Raw genomic sequence first — 17,698 nt, forward strand, 5'->3', positions numbered from 1 at the left:
AGCCAAGTATGGAGCCATCATGTTGAGCTGTGCAGATATAAGGGCCTAGTTGGCCTTCCCTATGTTTCTGAGTTCATTTCCATTGTGTTTTCTCTTTAGCAAAGTCTTGTGTTCTGGTCAGTGCTTTCAGATTGCCTGAAGTCTTGGTCACAGAGAATATTAAGGGGCCTTGCTGATGGTGAATCTGTGCCATAGAGTCAGTAAAATAAACTTTATCCTCAAGAATTTCTAAGTCTTTACCTCCTTCCTTGGAATAAAAAAGGCCAGAATGGGTCGGGGGTCACCAATAAGAAACTTAAACCTGTTTCGAGAAGTAAGTTATAACAACTTTGTCACAAGAGAAAGATACCATGTTCTTTTTGAAACTAAAGCCTTAGGAATCTAGGGTTCATACCTTGATACTCTTCTATAACAACAACCCCAGGGGCCAGAACTTTGATTTAAATTATTGTCCTGGAAAGTGAGAGGGAAGGGCACTGAGATACTTCAGATTTAACTCTCAAAGGCAACTAGATATTAGAAGAGGAGGAGGAAAGTAGCAAAGGGAAGGAAAGATGAGTTTAACCACTCAGTGTTCCTAGAAAGGAAACCGAAGCAACTGAGATGTGGGACCTGCAAGCAGGATCTCTGGGTATTACTGCAGCACTTAGCATAGTGCCTGGCACGTAGTAGGCACCTAATAGATTTTTATCGACTGACTAGGAGTAGCCTTTAGCACTGCACCACTGTTATCTCCTACTATGCAGATTATCCTGTCTGCAGGCAGAAGATAAAAACAAGCAGAATTACTCTTCCTGGTAAGGTATTAGAGGTTGACCCATTCTACTGTTGCTAACACATGGCTATCCATGAAGGAGGGAAAAGAAAGAGGCAGGTGAAACCTCTATGCATGAGAGCAGTATGACTTTAGTGGCTTATTGATCCTGGATAGATCAACACCCAGGATATGACTCAGTTATCCTGTGTGTTTTGTGTTTTTGGGAAAATCTTATTTGCTCATACTATGCTACAAAACTCCCAAGGTGTTAGGCACAAATGAATGCTGAAGTGTTGGGGTCATGATGATTCTATATTAGAAGATCATTCCAAGCCTTGTCCTTGGAAACATCTTTTAAGCCCTTTTCTTCTCCCTCAGCCATTCCTATGTCAAAAACTATGGGACCCTGGCAGTCAGAAGTTACAGAACACTGATGCCAGAGATTGAAGATAAGGATTTTAAGCAGAATGAGAAAGCTCTGATTCTCTAGCCACTTGTGTACTCATTATTCTGAGACCTTGGGCCTTGATGTGCTGAGCACCAAACACACGGGCTCAAGATACATAGCATGGCTGCCATCCATATCTGACTACAAACTCAAGTATATCAGGGCTGATTACTGATGTGATTCTTACAGCAAGTACCTTGAAGTCAGAGGGGTTTTAGAGTATCGCATAGCCCCAGGTAGGCTTTGCTACTCTTGTGTCTATATTGGGGTAAATAGAGGCATAAAGAAAATTCTTCAAGAATCAACATGACTTTCCTATGGTAAATAAAAACATGCAGATATTACCTTTGATTTCAGGGGATGAGTGGACTAATCACATAGCGATGGCCTTTCTGATTATAATTCATAACTAAAATTTCCAAGTAGTATCACTTTTTCAATTTGGAGTTCCTGAGTAGTTTTTAAAAAATGACAATTAGTAAAAGAGCCCAAGAGTAAGAGAAGATGGAGACCATTTAGGCTTTGATTCTGGCATAATCCTTGTCTTATTATAAGGTATATTAAAGTTGTTATGACCTAGCTTACAGGGTCATTGCAAAGAAAGTTCTTTACAGACCATAAAGGATTATAAAATGGAGTTATTACAATAATGCAAATGAAAAGAATAATAAAAATAAAACCAAATATCATGAAATTTAGTGGCCTAACTTGGTCCTGCAGAAGTGATGAGAAAATATATCTTCCTCCTTTCACTGGAGTGATGACAAGCTATGGGACATGGTACATTATATATGCTGTTGGACATGAACCCTCTGTTATCTAAATTTGCTTTACTGTTTTTTCTTTATTAAAAGGGAAGACTTGAGGTTATGGGAAGAGTATACACACATATGTTTATTTGTTATTCATTTTTTTCAGTCATGTCCAACTCTCTGTGACCCTTTTTGGGGTTTTTTTGGCAAAGATACTGGAGTGGTTTACTATTTTCTTCTCTAGCTCATTTTACAGATGAGGAAACTGAGGCAAAAAGAGTTAAGTGACTTATCCAGGGCCCAGTACTCCATCTACTACGCTACCTAGCTCTGTGTGTATGTATGTGTTTGTGTATGTATGAAAATATACATATGAGTATATATCTGTGTATCTTAAAAAAAAAAAACAAAATAAAAATAATTTTAAGGGAGCCATGATAGCAATGTTGTGAAATGATATGACTGGTTTTCCAAGTCATGCCCTCAATTCTGTAGCCCTGCTTGTTGCCATTTAGAGTGTCACAAATTCATTTAGAGTTATTCTCCCTAGGGCCAGGAAAAGTTAGCTTCCTCTAGGACAAGAGTAGATTGTAGAGGTTTTCCTCTTTAACATAGCAGTCAGAGTATATTGTTGTGCCCAGGAGAGGAGACTAATAAGGTTCAATTTGTATAAATGTTTACCTTGGTGTAATGGAAGGAGCATTGGATTTGGAGTCGAGGGACCTGGGTTGAAGTCCCAGCTCTGCCCCTTACCACTTGTCTAGATCCCAGACAAGTCAATTAATCTCTCTTGGCCTCAGTTTCCTGAACTTTAAAATAAGATTAGACTAGGTGATGTCTAATATCACTTCTATCCCTAATGCTAAGATATGATGACCATTAATAAGTTTTTCCTCTACATATCTTCTTCCCAAATGGAGGTTTTTCTTAGAACATAGTGGAAATCCTTAAAATTCTTTTGAAGACAAAGTAAAACCAAATTAAAAACAAACAACGACAACAACAAAACATTCTGTACCAATGAAGGGAATGCTCACATTGATGAAACCATATTACCACTGAAAGATTGAATACAAATCCAATTTTGTATTTCTGTTGCAGAGATCTAAAACTCGACAACGTAATGTTGGATTCTGAAGGCCACATCAAGATTGCTGACTTTGGCATGTGCAAGGAGAACATCTGGGATGGAGTGACCACCAAGACATTCTGTGGCACTCCAGACTACATTGCTCCTGAGGTAAGGCTAGTAGCAGCGGAAGGCAACCCTCCAGTGACTGAACTGTCATGTCCCCCACATTTACTAAGGGCTATGGCTAAGCTGTGCAAGAACATATATCAAGCAAGTTAACCAGAAACAGTCCCTAGTCTCTACAAACTTTATGGAGGAAATCCCTTACCTTGAGAATAGAATTTGTATGTAGGAGTATGATTGTATATCAGCTGTGTGGTATTAAACCTCTGAATTTTCCCTAATGTGGGAGAGGGATGCTTGTCATTCCTTGGGGTAGGAGGGAACTACCAGTCATTCTGGAGAAGGGGGTGAAGACTTGCTTGTAAAGGCTTCCAAAAGCCCCTGAAATATGTGGAAAGAGTGAGTCATGGTGTTAGGGTCCTGGGATAAAGGACAGTTAAGCAGTTACATGATGGTTTGAGCATTGGACTTAAAATCAGACTTAAGATACTGCCTTACCTACTTACTAGCTCTGTGATCCTAGACAAGTCAGTAAGTCTCTTTCAGCCTCAATTTCCTTCTCTGTAAAAATGGGAATGATAATAGAGTAATAAAATAAAATAGTAATAATAATTCTATCTCTCGGGGTTCTTGTGGGATCAAATATGATAACATGAAAAGCACTTTATAAACCTTCAAATACTGTATCATATTCAGTTACTATTATCATTATCATATTATTATTATTACTATTAGTGGTTTAGTTGAGACAACAGTTAGAGAGTCAAGATGGCGGCTTGCAACCGTGTGGAGGCACGACCTGCTTCTAGTAATTGGGGAACTGGAGCTAGCCAAGTCAAGTACCCAGGCACCAGTTATTTCAGGGCCACACAGAGAGGATATCTTAAGGTAAAATAAAGCTAGGATGCTCTAGGTAAGTTTGTTTTGTACTTTTACCTGCTTTCCCTTAATTGCTGGCCTTTTGAAACCCACTTTTCTTCCTATAGTTGCAAGGTAAAGGAGTAGAGGGTTACCAAGTGGACGTTGCATGCTCTGGTATCACAGTAAAGAGAATATTTGGGGGTGCCTACTAGTACAAGTTTAATAGCAGCTTATATTTATATAGTGCTTTATCATATACAGAGTAATTTGTATACATGATTCACTTGATCTTCATAAGAACCCTGTGAGATTGGTAGAGGACATATTTTTATAACCGTTTTACGAGAAAGGAAACTGACGCCCAGATAGGTAATAAGATTTGCCCAAGGAAACTCAGCCTAGTAAATGGCAGAAGCAGATCTCAAACCCAAGTTTTCTTAACTCCAAATTCATTGGTCTCTCCATGCTACCATGGTTTCTTCCTAATCTTCCAGGCTTGCAATATGAAACCTTCCCTTTATGCCCTAAGAGTAGGTAGCCACACAAGTTAGTTTAGCAGAGATACAAGAGCCCATGTCCAACATGCATCAGAGTTTGGGAAAGTAGGGATTTAAGCAAAACTTGAAATTATGATCCAAGCATCAGTAAGGTCCTTTTTCAAGCTGCTGCTGTCCTTGGCCATCTGATGCCTCATAATTATGAAATTGGAATGTGTGGGATGAGCTAGTGAAACTTGACTGGGTGGCAATATGGTTTGTGGGCTGATAGGTATGTTGGACCTGCATCTGAGTCTTCCATAAGAAGCCTGATACTTTCTTCCTGTGACTAAGATTTAAATGAACCAAAATGGCTGTAGCACATTTTCCCTAGGATGTGGTGAGCTGCAAGCAAGTTTTCCCAATAGCTCACGCAGTACTAATTTGGTCTGTTGCCAGCTTTCTTTAAGGAAAACAATAATCATTGATACTTAGGAGTGGACTAGAATACAAACACTTCTTCTGGGTGTATGTATGTTGGGAAAAGGGGGTAGCCCGAAAGGAGAATAGGAAGGTAAGGAGAGCTAAGTGGCTTTTGTAGACTAAAGGGAAGGACGTTGGCTTAAGTCTGAAACATGGACGTTGCATGTCCTCGATTATAATCTGAGAGAGAATCCTTGCTTTTCTGAGTTGCCATTCCTTTGACTTCTAGGGGTAGGCTCAGTGTTGTCACCCTTAATCTAAACAACCTGGTATCAAATAGAGCATGTCTCATCATAGATTTATGTACTCTGACTCTTAGAATCAGACAAACTTAAAATATTGAAATCCTAGAATCTTAGTATTGGAAGGGACCTTAAAGGTCATCTAGCTCAACCACTCACCCAGTGCTGGACTCCTCTCTATACATCCCCGCTAAGTAGTCATTCTACTTGTTAGCTTGATGCCAATTGACTAAATCCCATGAAGATTTAACACTGCAATGTACATGAGAGCACACACCATGAGCAGCCTTTTTTTGGGGTCCTATATATGAGTGTTTGCCCAACTTTCTACAACTTTTTTTTTGACATTTCTCACAAACATGGAGTCATTACATTATAAAATATAATCATTTCAACTCCTTAAATTTCACCTCTGTTGCTGAAACTGTAGCACCTGAAGATGAAAAGATCCCTAGGATACAAATTGCCTTTTTGGAGGTGTTGAATTGGTCATCACAATTTTAAACTCAGTTGCGATTTATGGTACCTGGGAATGTATTTGACATCCTATTAGTTCAGATGATGTATTTTATTCACTCTGGCCACTGTCTGGATTAAGATTGATAGCTTGTTGGCATTTGGCCATGAAGCTATGCAAGATTAATGCTCCTCCAAAATAGCCCAAACTCTTGGATCTGCAGGTCAGGGTAGGGCTGTATTAGTTATAGATAAAAAGGTAGCTTCATAGCAGGGGAGAGAGGACTCATTTTTTCTTAAAATGCAAAGTTGTCAAGCAGGGTCACAGACTAGGACCATCATTGTTTATTTGTAGGCCCAGAAGAGGTCTAGAGCTTCTGGAACTTGCCCCAGAAATGGAAGAAGTAGATAATCAAGTTTGCGGTGGATGCCACAAAGTCCTTCTGTACTCTGATTAATTCCCTAAGTCTAATAGGAGAAGGATGATCTGAAGACTTAGGTTCCCCTTACAGCTCTACCATTAACTACATGACCTTAAACCATGATTTTATTACCTACACAATGAGAGGGTTGGTCTAGATCAGGGGTTCTTAACCTTTTTTTGTGTCATGGACCCCTGTGACAGTCTGATGAAGACTGTGGACCCCTTTTTGGAATGTTTTTATATGCATTAAACAAAATTTCAAAATAATTGATTTGAATTATATATGTCATGTGCACATGTTTCAAAATAATTTGCCTCCTTTGTAATTCTAGGTATTTTGTTTCATTTGTGTTACTATTTATTTTGTATTTATTTTGGGGTAGCTAAGTTGCACAGTGGTTAGAACTTTGGTACTGGAGTCAAGAAGACTCATCTTCGTGAGTTAAAATTCAGCCTCAAACACTTACTGGCTGTGTGACCCTGGGAAAGTCACTTAGCGCTATTTTTGTTTTACAGTTTTGTCATCTGTAAAATGAGCTAGAGAAGGAAATGATAAACAACTCCAGTATTTTTGCCAAGAAAACCCCAAATGGGATCACAGAGTCAGACGCAACTGAAAAAAAATGACTAAATAATTACAATATATATTTTTCTCATACAAATTAATAGACCTTCCCTTCCCCCCAAAATCTACCTAAAAATCCCTAGGATTCCATGGGTTAAGAATCCCTTCCATGCTTTGCCCAGGTTATTTCATCTGATAACTCATAACAGCAATGTAAAAGTAGGCTATTCAGGCGTTGCCATTGTGAGAAAAATTTGAGGCTCAGAGGACTTGATCAATCTTATTCCAAGTTCATACAGCTACTGTGATCTCTGAAGTGCCTCCTAGGTCGAACATTCTATGTTCTAAGGTCCTTTCCAGCTCAAATATACCATATTCCAACTTTCAGGGTCTCTTCTCGCTCTGCTATTCTGTGCTCTGAGGTCCTTTGCAGCTCTAGTATTCTCTATTCTGAGGTTCCTTCCAGCTCTAAGATTCTGTGACTCTATGAACCTTAAAAAGCCGAGATTCCCCCCCCCATACACACACACACACACACACACACACACACACACATTACCCTATCTTTTATAGTTATGAATTTTTCAGCTCCCCACCGAGTCTCCTTTTCCCATCTCAAGTGATGGCCCACTAAAAAAGCCCTTCAGAATGGTAGCCAGAGAGATTGCCAGAGTTCATGCTAGCAAAGCTTTTATTTTTAATCCTTTGAAGAGGTAATACAGCTTTATAGTGGATGGTTGGTGGGGGCTATAAGCCCGGCAGGCACAGCATGACCTTTGTACGCTAGCTAGGATATCTTATGGTCAAGGCCTAACTTTAACCCTCTTTCTGCCTAAACTTTTCATTTCAGTTTTGGAAACTATTTTCTTCCTTATTACCCAACTCCAACTTTTTAATGAAAGTCAAAAGAAAAATAGCCATCATTTCCCAAAACATCACAAAATTATACACAGTATGTCAGTAATGCACCTATTTTCTAAACTGAGGGATGCATGTACTAACATCTCCCTGTATCCATGAAATTCAAAGGGTTCTTTCCTAAACACTGATTCCTATAAAAATCAAACACAAAGGGATTAGGATGGTTAAGTTTAGGCCACATTGTAAAGTCAGGAAGTTTGCATTCAGTGCCCAATGCTTGACCTCATAGGATCAAAAATCAAAAGCAGAAGTACAACCAACTTGGACTGATTACTATTTACCAAATGTGATTCCTGATTTCTTGATTTTGTGCCTTTGCTCACCCTATTCTATATATAAGGAATTCCCTGCTTGCCCCAATCTCAGACTGCTTGCTGACATATCTTCTAAGTCCCAATTCAGACTCTATCTCTTTCTGGAAACCATCCTTAATCCTTCCATCTGACAGTAATGTCTGCCTCATTTGATCTCCCTTTCTGCTCTTGTAGAGTAGCTAAGTAGTGAAGTGAATTGAGTGCCAGACCTGGAGGCAGGAGGCCCTGAGTTCAAATGCATCTCCAGACATTTACTAGCTGTGTGACCCTGAGCAAATAACTTAACCTGTTTGCCTCAGTTTCCTCATCTGTAAAATGAACTGCAGAAGGAAATGGCTATCCACTCCAGTATCTTTGCCAAGAAAACTCCAAATGGGTTCACAAAGAGTCAGACTTGACTGAAATGACTAAACAACAGTCTGCTTTTATGTTCGTCTTTCTCTTTTACTTGCATAATCATATACATCTTCCACCAGATTGTAAGCTCCTTGAGGGCAAGGAACATGTGTTACTTATTCTTTCTGTTCCCCAGAGCCAAGCACAGGCTCTTGAATAAATTAAGTGCTTAAAAATAAGATAATGATATAAAATGCTGGCTAAATATGAGACACTTTATAAAACAGCATCATCATAAGTTACATTTATATCACGGTTTTAGGGTGTACAGAGCACTTTACAAATATCTTATTTGATCCTCATAACAACCCTGGGAGATAGATGCTATTATTATCTCTATTTTCTTGTTGTTGAATTGATTAATCGTGTTCAGCTTTTTGTGACCCCATTTGGAATTTTCTTGGAAAAAATATTGAAGTGGTTTTCTATTGCTTTCTCTAGCTCATTTTACAGATGAGAGAACTGAGGCAAACAGGGTCAAGTAACTTGCCCAGGGTCACACAGCTGATAGGTATCTGGCCAATTTTGAAGTCATGGAGATGAATCTTCCTTATTCCAAGCCCAGCACTTTATCTACTGTGCCACCGAGCTGCCCTCTGAAGTACTATATAAACATTAATTTATTATTATTTTAATATCTTGCTGCTAGGGTAAAAATTCACTAGTAAAGACATGGCCAAGTGGACTGGAATCCTGAAGCACTGTATGTAAAGGACAATATAACACATAAAGTAAACAATTTACAGAAAAAAGAAAGTACAATGAAAATTCATCCTCATAAAAAAATGTTAACAGTACAAATATGCTATATACAAGCTTCCCAGGATAATAGAAGGGTTTTTTTTTTAAACCTAATTTATAGATGGCATGAAGCTGGAAGGGAGAGTTTATAGGATCATAGAATTATAAATTTAGACCTTCAAGGGGCCTCAGAGGTCATTGACAGGTTGGATGACAGAATAAAGATTCAAATTTATCTTAACAGCCTAGAATGCTAGGGGGGAAATGAGTTGTAACAAGAATAACATTCTCTTCCAAAGATATGAAATTCTGTATTTAAGATTTTAAAAATAAATTATATAAGTATAGGACAGGGGAACTTCTCTGATAAATGGCTCAAGGAAAGAGGAATCTGTTAAGCTTAGAGAGCTGAAGACGGGTGGGACATGATTGTTTTTGTTGTTCAAGCATTTCTGATTCTTTGTAACCTCATTTGGGGTTTTCTTGGCAAAGATACTGGAGTGGTTTGTCATTTCCTTCTCCAGCTCATTTTACAGATGAGGAAACTGAGACAAACAGGGTTAAGTGACTTGCCCAGGGTCACACAGCTTATATGTAAACTCAGGAAGTCTTTCTGACTCCAGGCCTGGCACTCTATCCACTGCACCACATAGCTAAGTTTACATATCCAAAGACTTTTCATGTGGATAGAGAAAATTTACTTTGTATTATTCCAGAAGGATGTCTTCATTAAATATAAAGAATATTATGAGCTACCTTCCTCCCCCAGTGGAATGAGTTGCCTTAAAAAATACTGAGCTTCTCATCAATGGAAGTATTCACCTAAAGACTAGCTTACTAGCTATAATTGATGTTGAAGAGGGAATTGTTTTTCCTAGGAGGTTGGACTTAATGACTTTTAGAGTCCCTTCCTATAATAAGATTCTGTGATTACAACTCTTCCACATAGACATATGAATTTAATTCAATTTCATAAGCATTTATGAAGTATCTAAACAGCCCTTGGCAGACAATAAGCCATAAGCACTTATTAAGTGCTTACTGTGTCCCAGGCATTGTGTTGAGCTCTGGGGATACAAAAACCAGCAAAAAAGAAAAAGAACCTCAGCCCTTGAAGAGCTTATATTCTAATAGGGGAAGACAACATATAAAAGAAAACTAAAAACTTGTAGGTGAATTGTGTCCAAGTCCATTAAGTCAGAAATATAGCTGGGAGAGGAATGAAGTCTGGCCAACCTGGGCCTGTCCCAAAACGGACGCCTCTGGGAGCCAATAGAAGTGGGGACTGGCATGGCTAAGGGATAATTCAGGGTGAGAAGACCCAAAGCTCTTAGAAGATAACTAAGTCATAATGGGGAAGCCTAGAGAGAGTCAGACGCGTATCTGGGGATTTCCTTGGGGTGAAATTCTTGAATGAATGGATCCCCTTACTTAAACTAGTCTGGCAGTTCTCATCCTCTAACTTCTCCCCTTCTTTAAAGAAGATCCCATTGTCTAAATCAGAGGGCTTTGATCAGCATCATGAGAATTATTTAGCCACAGCCCATTATGGGCCATGGGTAGGACCAGTATAAGTCAAAGAGTTGGGTTGAAACTAAATTAAAACAGCTGCATTTATGTAATGCTTCAGGGTTTATAAAAGGCTTTATGTGTGAGCTCATGGTCTTTAATCTTGCAAGGTGAGTAATACCACCCCTTCCAGTGCCACCCAGTTTTAATGATGAAGAAACTGAGAATCATAGATGACTTTATCATGGTTTCACAGTTGGTTTGTGTCAGAGGCAGGATTTGAGCCAGTCCTTTCTGACTGTAAGCCCAGCCCTCTTTCCAGTATACTCCACTTTCTTTCTCCAACTCCCAGAAGACAGTGCCTTTAGCTGCAGTGTAATGTTGAGTGTGCCCGAGTTCACCAATACTCCTTAATCACCACCATTTTCATCTCAGGGTAGTGTTTTCTTTGTTTTTACCCAATGAGAACATGTCTTTTATTTGAAAATGGGAAAATGAAAATGGAAAAATAGGTTGACTTTACGGAAATTCATTTTGTAGTCAATTTTACTGTAAAATACCCTTTTTTGGGTAAAAGCAAGTAATACATTTATTAAATGTTAGACAAATATTTGAGAACATGGTCATTCATTTCAACGAATATTTATTAAGCACCTACTATTTGTGCTAAAACTGGGGATTCAAAGACGAAATGAGAGTTCCTGCTTTTAAAAAACTTGTGTTCTAGTGGGGTAAGAAGCATAAGCATGAGTAAATACAGAGTAATAGGAAATTATTTCAGAAAAGGAAGAGTGTTAATGACTGGAGCAGTGAGGAAAGGCCACCTTTTGGAGGTGGATACCTGAATTGTGCTTGGAATGAAGCTAGCATTTCTACAAGATACAGATGAGGTGGGAGTGCAAAGGCATGAATATAGGCTCCGTTTTTGCCATGTTGCTAACAGGCCAATTTGATGAGAACAGATATTGTTCAAAGGGGAGAAAGAGGATTTTAAGTGCCAGACACTTAAAGGGACAGCTCGGTGGCACCATAGCGCACAGAGCACTGGGCCTGGAGTCAGGAAGACTCATCTCTGTGAGTTCAAAACTGACCTCAGACACTTACAAGCTGTGGGATCCTGAGCAAGTCACTTAACCCCATTTGCCTCAGTTTCCTCATATGTAAAATGAGCTGGAGAAGGAAATGGCAAACCACTCCGGGATCTCTGCCAAGAAAACTGCAAATGGGGTCACGAAGAGTCAGATGTGGCTGAGAAACAACTGAACCACCACAAGTGCCAGGCTGACGAATTAGTGTTGTATGAAGGAGGAGGGAACCATTGAAGACTTTGGAGTTGGGGGAGAGGGGTGTCACACGATCAGATTTTTGTTTCAGTAATATTATTTATTCATTCTGTTTGTAGGGTTGGTTTTTTTTTCTCCTGTCCCTTTAAAATTCTATTTCCTTCTAAGGTATGATTTATGTAACTCCACTTCCTCCTCCATAACAAGAATATGCCATGCCTAATACAATCAAAGGAGAGAAGAGCTTTGGCAAGTACTTTTTCCCCTGTCAACAGTTCAGCTCAATTCAAATCCATTCAACTGATTTAATTCAGTTCAGTAAATGTTTAGGTGCTTGCTTTGTACAGGCATTATGCACACTCCGCATTTGGGAAATAAGACGAAAAAAATTACATAGTCTCTATTCCCTTGTAGTTTGGTAGAGGAGATAAGACCCTATACAAATTTTATGGGGTTCAGATCTGGGATTTGATTGGAAGCTTTCTCTACCGATGCAAATCAGACACTCTTTTTGTGATTTAATAGTGTCCTAGTCTTGCCAGAGGGCCTGAGCAGTTGTGACTTGCAGGACAGAGGGGGAGAAATAAGACACTAAAAAGGGGTACAGTCAATACACAGTATGTGTAATAGAAGGACTTGAGCTCATGGCTTCATGACCCTGAAGGTAGCTTTCTATTCACTACAGCATATTGTCTCTCACAAATTGCCACATACAAATTACCATGATCCATTTAGAGTGTGATCAGGACATAAGAGAAATACAAAGTGCTAGGAGCGGTTTGAAGATGATCAGATTATTTCTAACGTGGAGAATCAGTGAAGAATTCATGGCACCTGAAGCTGGTCTTGAGGGGAGGGAAAGCTTTTAATAGATAGAGCTGGGGGTCTGTGAAGGAGGTGGGAGAGAACAGGACAAGATTGGGGTCTAAGGGTCTTTGCCAGGTCATCCAAATTTCTTACCCTTACTTTAGTTTAAGGAAGAGGGAAAGACCTAACAACTTCATGTTCTTTCCTAACTGCCAACACAATCTTGGTACGTGGCATTGTGAAAGGGATTGGGTATCTTTAAAGATGTGCATGAGTTAAATGTAGCACGTATCCTGGGTCCAGGTCTTTATCATTAATGGACTTAGCTTGTGGTATTGCCCAGAGAGACAGAAATCTGCTCATAATCCTGATGACACATTTTGTGTTTTCCAGATAATTGCCTATCAACCTTACGGGAAGTCGGTAGATTGGTGGGCATTTGGAGTGCTGCTGTATGAAATGTTGGCTGGCCAGGTAATTGAATTTTAAGTGACTCATGCGGGACTTGCTTTCCTCCTGGTCTGTGTGTTTCACCAATAGTCCATGTGCTAATAGGTATCCCGTCAGGTTGTTTATACCGTGCAAAAGACAGGGAATTGACCTGGTGGGCAGCCAAGCTCAAAACATCTAGCTTTGGATCACAGCTGTCCTGTCATCCTCTTCCTCCTTGGCCACACACCCCAGTCCACTCTCTGCCTGCTTAGTACTGAGAGGGTCCCAAGGAGGAAAAGACACATTACTGAGGATGAGCCAATATCCCAGATGAAGAGCAGTTGTATGGAGGGAGATGTATCAGGTCCAACCTTAGACTTGAGGCTTGCTGAGCTGAGCCATTTTCTTAGGGATTCTGACTCCCTCCTAGAACCAATTCAGGGGACCTTGCACTGAGTCCCATAGCTTTCTCCTTTACTACTTTTGAAAATAGTAACCTGACCTCTAACCCTCAATTCAAGCCTCCTGTTCTTTAAAGTCTCCGAGCCAGTTTGGCTTTCCAAGTTCAGAAATTTGCTTCCCTTCTTTCTTTATTACCTTTCCCCCTTACGTTGCTGATACCATCTTAACTGGGACATCCAGTTCTCTCCTTGTCTGCTGCACCCTCCAGACCTCAGGATTAGATTTTCCAGAATTTATTATATCATAATTATTATCTTAAAATATATCATATATCATTGTTGTATTATGTTATGTTATATTGTATCTAGGATTTATTATAATTCAAAATGAATAACCCAAAGTAAGGTTATTAGAAGCATGCATGACAATTCTATCTTGGATGGTGCCTAAACTCTCTAAGTTATTCTATGGCTCACAATCCTCTGGAATCCTATACCTTGGCATTTAGTATCCTCGCAGCCTTTACCAGAGAATGGATTTCTCTAAAAAGAAATCACTTGATATATTGTTTTTATGTGACTTTAATTTCCCAATGTATCTTTCTCCCATCTGATATCCAACGAACCACCTCTCATAGCAAAGAAGGGAGAAAAGACAGTTCAGCCAAATTAACCAAATAACTACAAGCTCTGCACACGTAGCCTTCCACCTCTGCAAAGAAGGGAATGAGGTGCATTTTCTCATTATATTCTTAGGGACCAGGTTTGGTCATTATAAAGATGGCAGAGAATGTCATTTTCTAACCTAGAATATTCTCCCTCCCCCTCATCTGAATCTAGTTCATTTGCCTGTTCTATAGAACTGGGTAGATTTTCTGCCAACCATGATATCCCTTGATTTCTAGCAGGCATTTGTTGCTCCACTCGCCTTCCTTTTTACCCCCTCATTATCTAACTTTCCTTCCCCCAGCCAAGAGAAAAGCAAGACACTAAGAAGGGGTATAGTCAATATGCCAACCACATTAAAAATTGGAATAATTTCATCTGACATACTGGTTACCCCCAGAATCCTCAAAGGAGGATTCCTTCCAAAAGCCTCCTTCCTTACTAATTCTTTGTCCCTGCTTTTCTAACCTTCCGTACAACAGGCTCCTTTTGAAGGAGAAGATGAAGATGAACTTTTCCAGTCTATCATGGAGCACAATGTGGCCTATCCCAAGTCTATGTCAAAGGAAGCTGTGGCCATCTGCAAAGGGGTAAGGAAATACTTGAATTTGGATCAGCTATGTGCGCTTGAGGGATGGGCAAAGTGGAGGGAAGAGAGTTGTTGCTATATCGCATGCAAAGAGCACTGAATTTGGAGTCAGAGGGACTGAGTTCAAATCCTGGCTGTGCTACTTGCTACCTGTGTGACCTAAGTCAAGTCCTTTAACCCCTGTGAGCCTCAGTTCCTCTCCTATAAAGTGAAAGTGTTGGACTAGATGGCCTCTTTGGTTACTTCCATTTCTAAATTGATCATACTATAATCCTAAAACATATAATCCTTCCTATAAAAGGCCCTCTCAGTTTGAGACAAGTTCTGGTTTATAAATGAGCCATTTGTAATTATTAGGTAGTAGAGACTCTGTTTGAGTTCCTATGGGTGTGAAGTAGATTAAACCAGCTCTTCAAGTTCTTTTTGAGATTTAAGTGGTTCCAGAAACTGCATGGGGATTCTAAGCTATGGAGAAGGCATTTGGTCTTGTCCCCTTCAGATTTCTCTTGTCATAGGCTAGAATACTTGATGGGAGTAAGAGTTAAAGATGTGAGAATTGGCCCCTTTCCACGAGAAGCCCTAGAATGGACAAAGAGACTCCACATAGTGCTCTGCACCCCCAATGGCTCAAGATAACATAGTACCCAGGCAGTACAGAGCAAAAAAGTGGCCAAGCTTTCCCACTAAGCTCTTGCCTTAGAATCCTAGGGGAAAAGTACAGCTTTCACCAACCCTCAACTCCCAGCTCACCAGTACTGGTCCCAGGACTGTTTGTCAAATTTGAAGTGCAATGTCTAGCATTCATTCAAGACCATTTCAGACAAAAGCTGTGTAGAAGAAAAGCCTGCCTCCATTAAGTTCTCTACCTAAAATTGAAACCCAGTGTCATGGGCAGCACATTATTCTTATATTGGGTACCCTGGGGGGCATACTTCTCAGGAGTGGACAAGTGACTCACAGAGTATCCTAGAAGGTGCTCCTTCACATTTAAACCTTAATGTATAGGAAAGTCCAACCACAAGACAGTGACTGACACAATTCTGTCACCTGTTACCTGATTGGCTCACTTTTTTTTACCTCTCTTGGTCTCAGTTTCCTTATCTATAATTATGACTACATTATAGATGACCTCTGAGTTCCTTTCTTGATCATAATGCTATAACTTTGTGCTTTTGTGAGCCACAGACACAACACACCAAGGATACACACACATACATGTGCGCACACACACACATACACACACATACACATACATACCCTACAATTCCTAGTGCAGCACTTCACTGACCTGAGGACCATAGACCCCTAAAAGATTTGTGGATATACTTCAGGGGTTTTGTAAATTTGAATGGGGGAAAGATTACATCTTTGTTTCAATGTAAATGGTTCTCTTTGTAATCCAATGGGTTCTATTTTATTCATTTAAGAACATTATTCTAAAATGGGTCCATATCCTTCAACAGACTGTCAAAGAGATATATCATATAAATAAGGTTAAGAATCTGTCCTAGAGGGAGTTTTTAGAAAGAAGAGTTTTTTTGTTTTTTTTAGCACATAAAAGCAGGTAAGAGGAATACAGTTCAGTCCAACAAACATCATGAATTTTGCTGCCTAGCCACACTTAAAAGTCTCACCTGGCTTCTTCCTCACTTTGCCCTCACTCTGAAAACTACAGAATTGTATCAGCCTGGAAATGTTATTCTCTCTGCTCCCTTCCCTTTAATACCTCAGTTACTACAGCCCCCGGGTGGAAGTGCGGATGCAAACTCATCCCAGTTGTTCACTGTAGCCCCAGAATAGGTGGAAAAATCACAGGCCATTTCCTATTGTGGTCCCATCTGTATCTTTCTGTGCCCACATTACAATACTGTCTTTCTTGCTATGCTAATATTTATTGACCTGACCCAGTGAGCCTCTGCAAGCCAACAGAAATCCAATTCATTAAGCTTGTCTGGAATTAAGCATATGTTTTATCCAGAGTATATCCCGGTATATGTATTCTGCACATAGTAGGCACTTCATAATACCTGAATTGAGTTGACGCTCATCTCCATTAATTCTTTTATTCCAGAACTGTATACATAGTTCAATCTTTTTCCCTATTCCCGCTCTAACCCAATGCCTACTTCTAATGTCCCGTAATGAGCTTTGTGTTGATATAGCACCAGATGTCCCATTTCCAATTCTCTTGGGCTCTGGATTTGATGTTACTTCTCTTGCCAAATGGAGCCAGCTTGTTCTGATTGGGGCTAGCCCCCTTCTCCATGTCTTCAGGGTGGCCTGCTCAGAATTATTTGAGGAGTTTATAAGAGATGAAGATTCCTTTTTAAGTTTTATTTTTCCCCCAGCTTTTTTCTATGCCAATGCCTATGGTGAGTTGGCTTAGCATAGGAAAGAGAAGAGATTCGTCCAGAGCTCTGCCAGCCCAGATCTAGCAGAGGGATGGCCATTTGTTGTTGGAGGGTTATAGAACTTAGAACTGGAAGAAATCGTGGAGATTATCTCATCCAACTTCCCCTTCCCCCATCTTATTAATGAGGAAACCAAAGCCCAGAAGGGTTAAGTTGCCTCAAATGACACGTAAGTAAGCATTGCCTAGATTTGAACCCCTACTGTTGTTGCTCCTTCATTTTTCAGTCATGTCTGACTCTTCGTGATCCCATATGGGGTTTTCTGGGCAAAGGTCCTGGAGTGGTTTGCCATTTCCTTCTCCAGCTCATTTTATGGATTAGGAACTGAGGCAGATGAGGTTAAGTGACTTGCCCAGGGTCTCACAGCTAGAAAGTGTCTAAGATCAGATTTGAACTCAGGAGGATGAGTCTTCCTGACTCCAGGCCCAGTGCTTTATCCACTGCCCAGCCTAGCTTCCCAACTATGGCTTAGGGGCACAGCAATCTTATAATTCATGCAAAAGGGCCAATAGGTTCCCCTATGTGCCTCTCAAAACATTCCCACACCTGGCTCCAGCTAAGCTTATGTC

The 17,698-nt window shown here is 40.0% G+C and overlaps 1 protein-coding gene across 2 annotated transcripts in view; it reads left to right on the plus strand.

Moving 5' to 3' along the window:
* PRKCB (protein kinase C beta) overlaps positions 1–17,698 on the plus strand; it is a 623,945-nt gene that overhangs the window by 484,851 nt on the left and 121,396 nt on the right. For both annotated transcript variants that reach the window (XM_027859746.1, XM_027859745.1), the window contains exons 13-15: positions 3,059–3,197; positions 13,024–13,104; positions 14,612–14,719. In XM_027859746.1, coding sequence (XP_027715547.1) covers positions 3,059–3,197; positions 13,024–13,104; positions 14,612–14,719 — 328 coding nt within the window. The remainder of the gene's footprint in view (positions 1–3,058; positions 3,198–13,023; positions 13,105–14,611; positions 14,720–17,698) is intronic.

The sequence above is a fragment of the Vombatus ursinus genome, unplaced genomic scaffold (genome assembly GCF_900497805.2).
Source record: "Vombatus ursinus unplaced genomic scaffold, bare-nosed wombat genome assembly UNPS02014171.1, whole genome shotgun sequence".
Lineage (NCBI taxonomy): Eukaryota > Metazoa > Chordata > Mammalia > Diprotodontia > Vombatidae > Vombatus > Vombatus ursinus.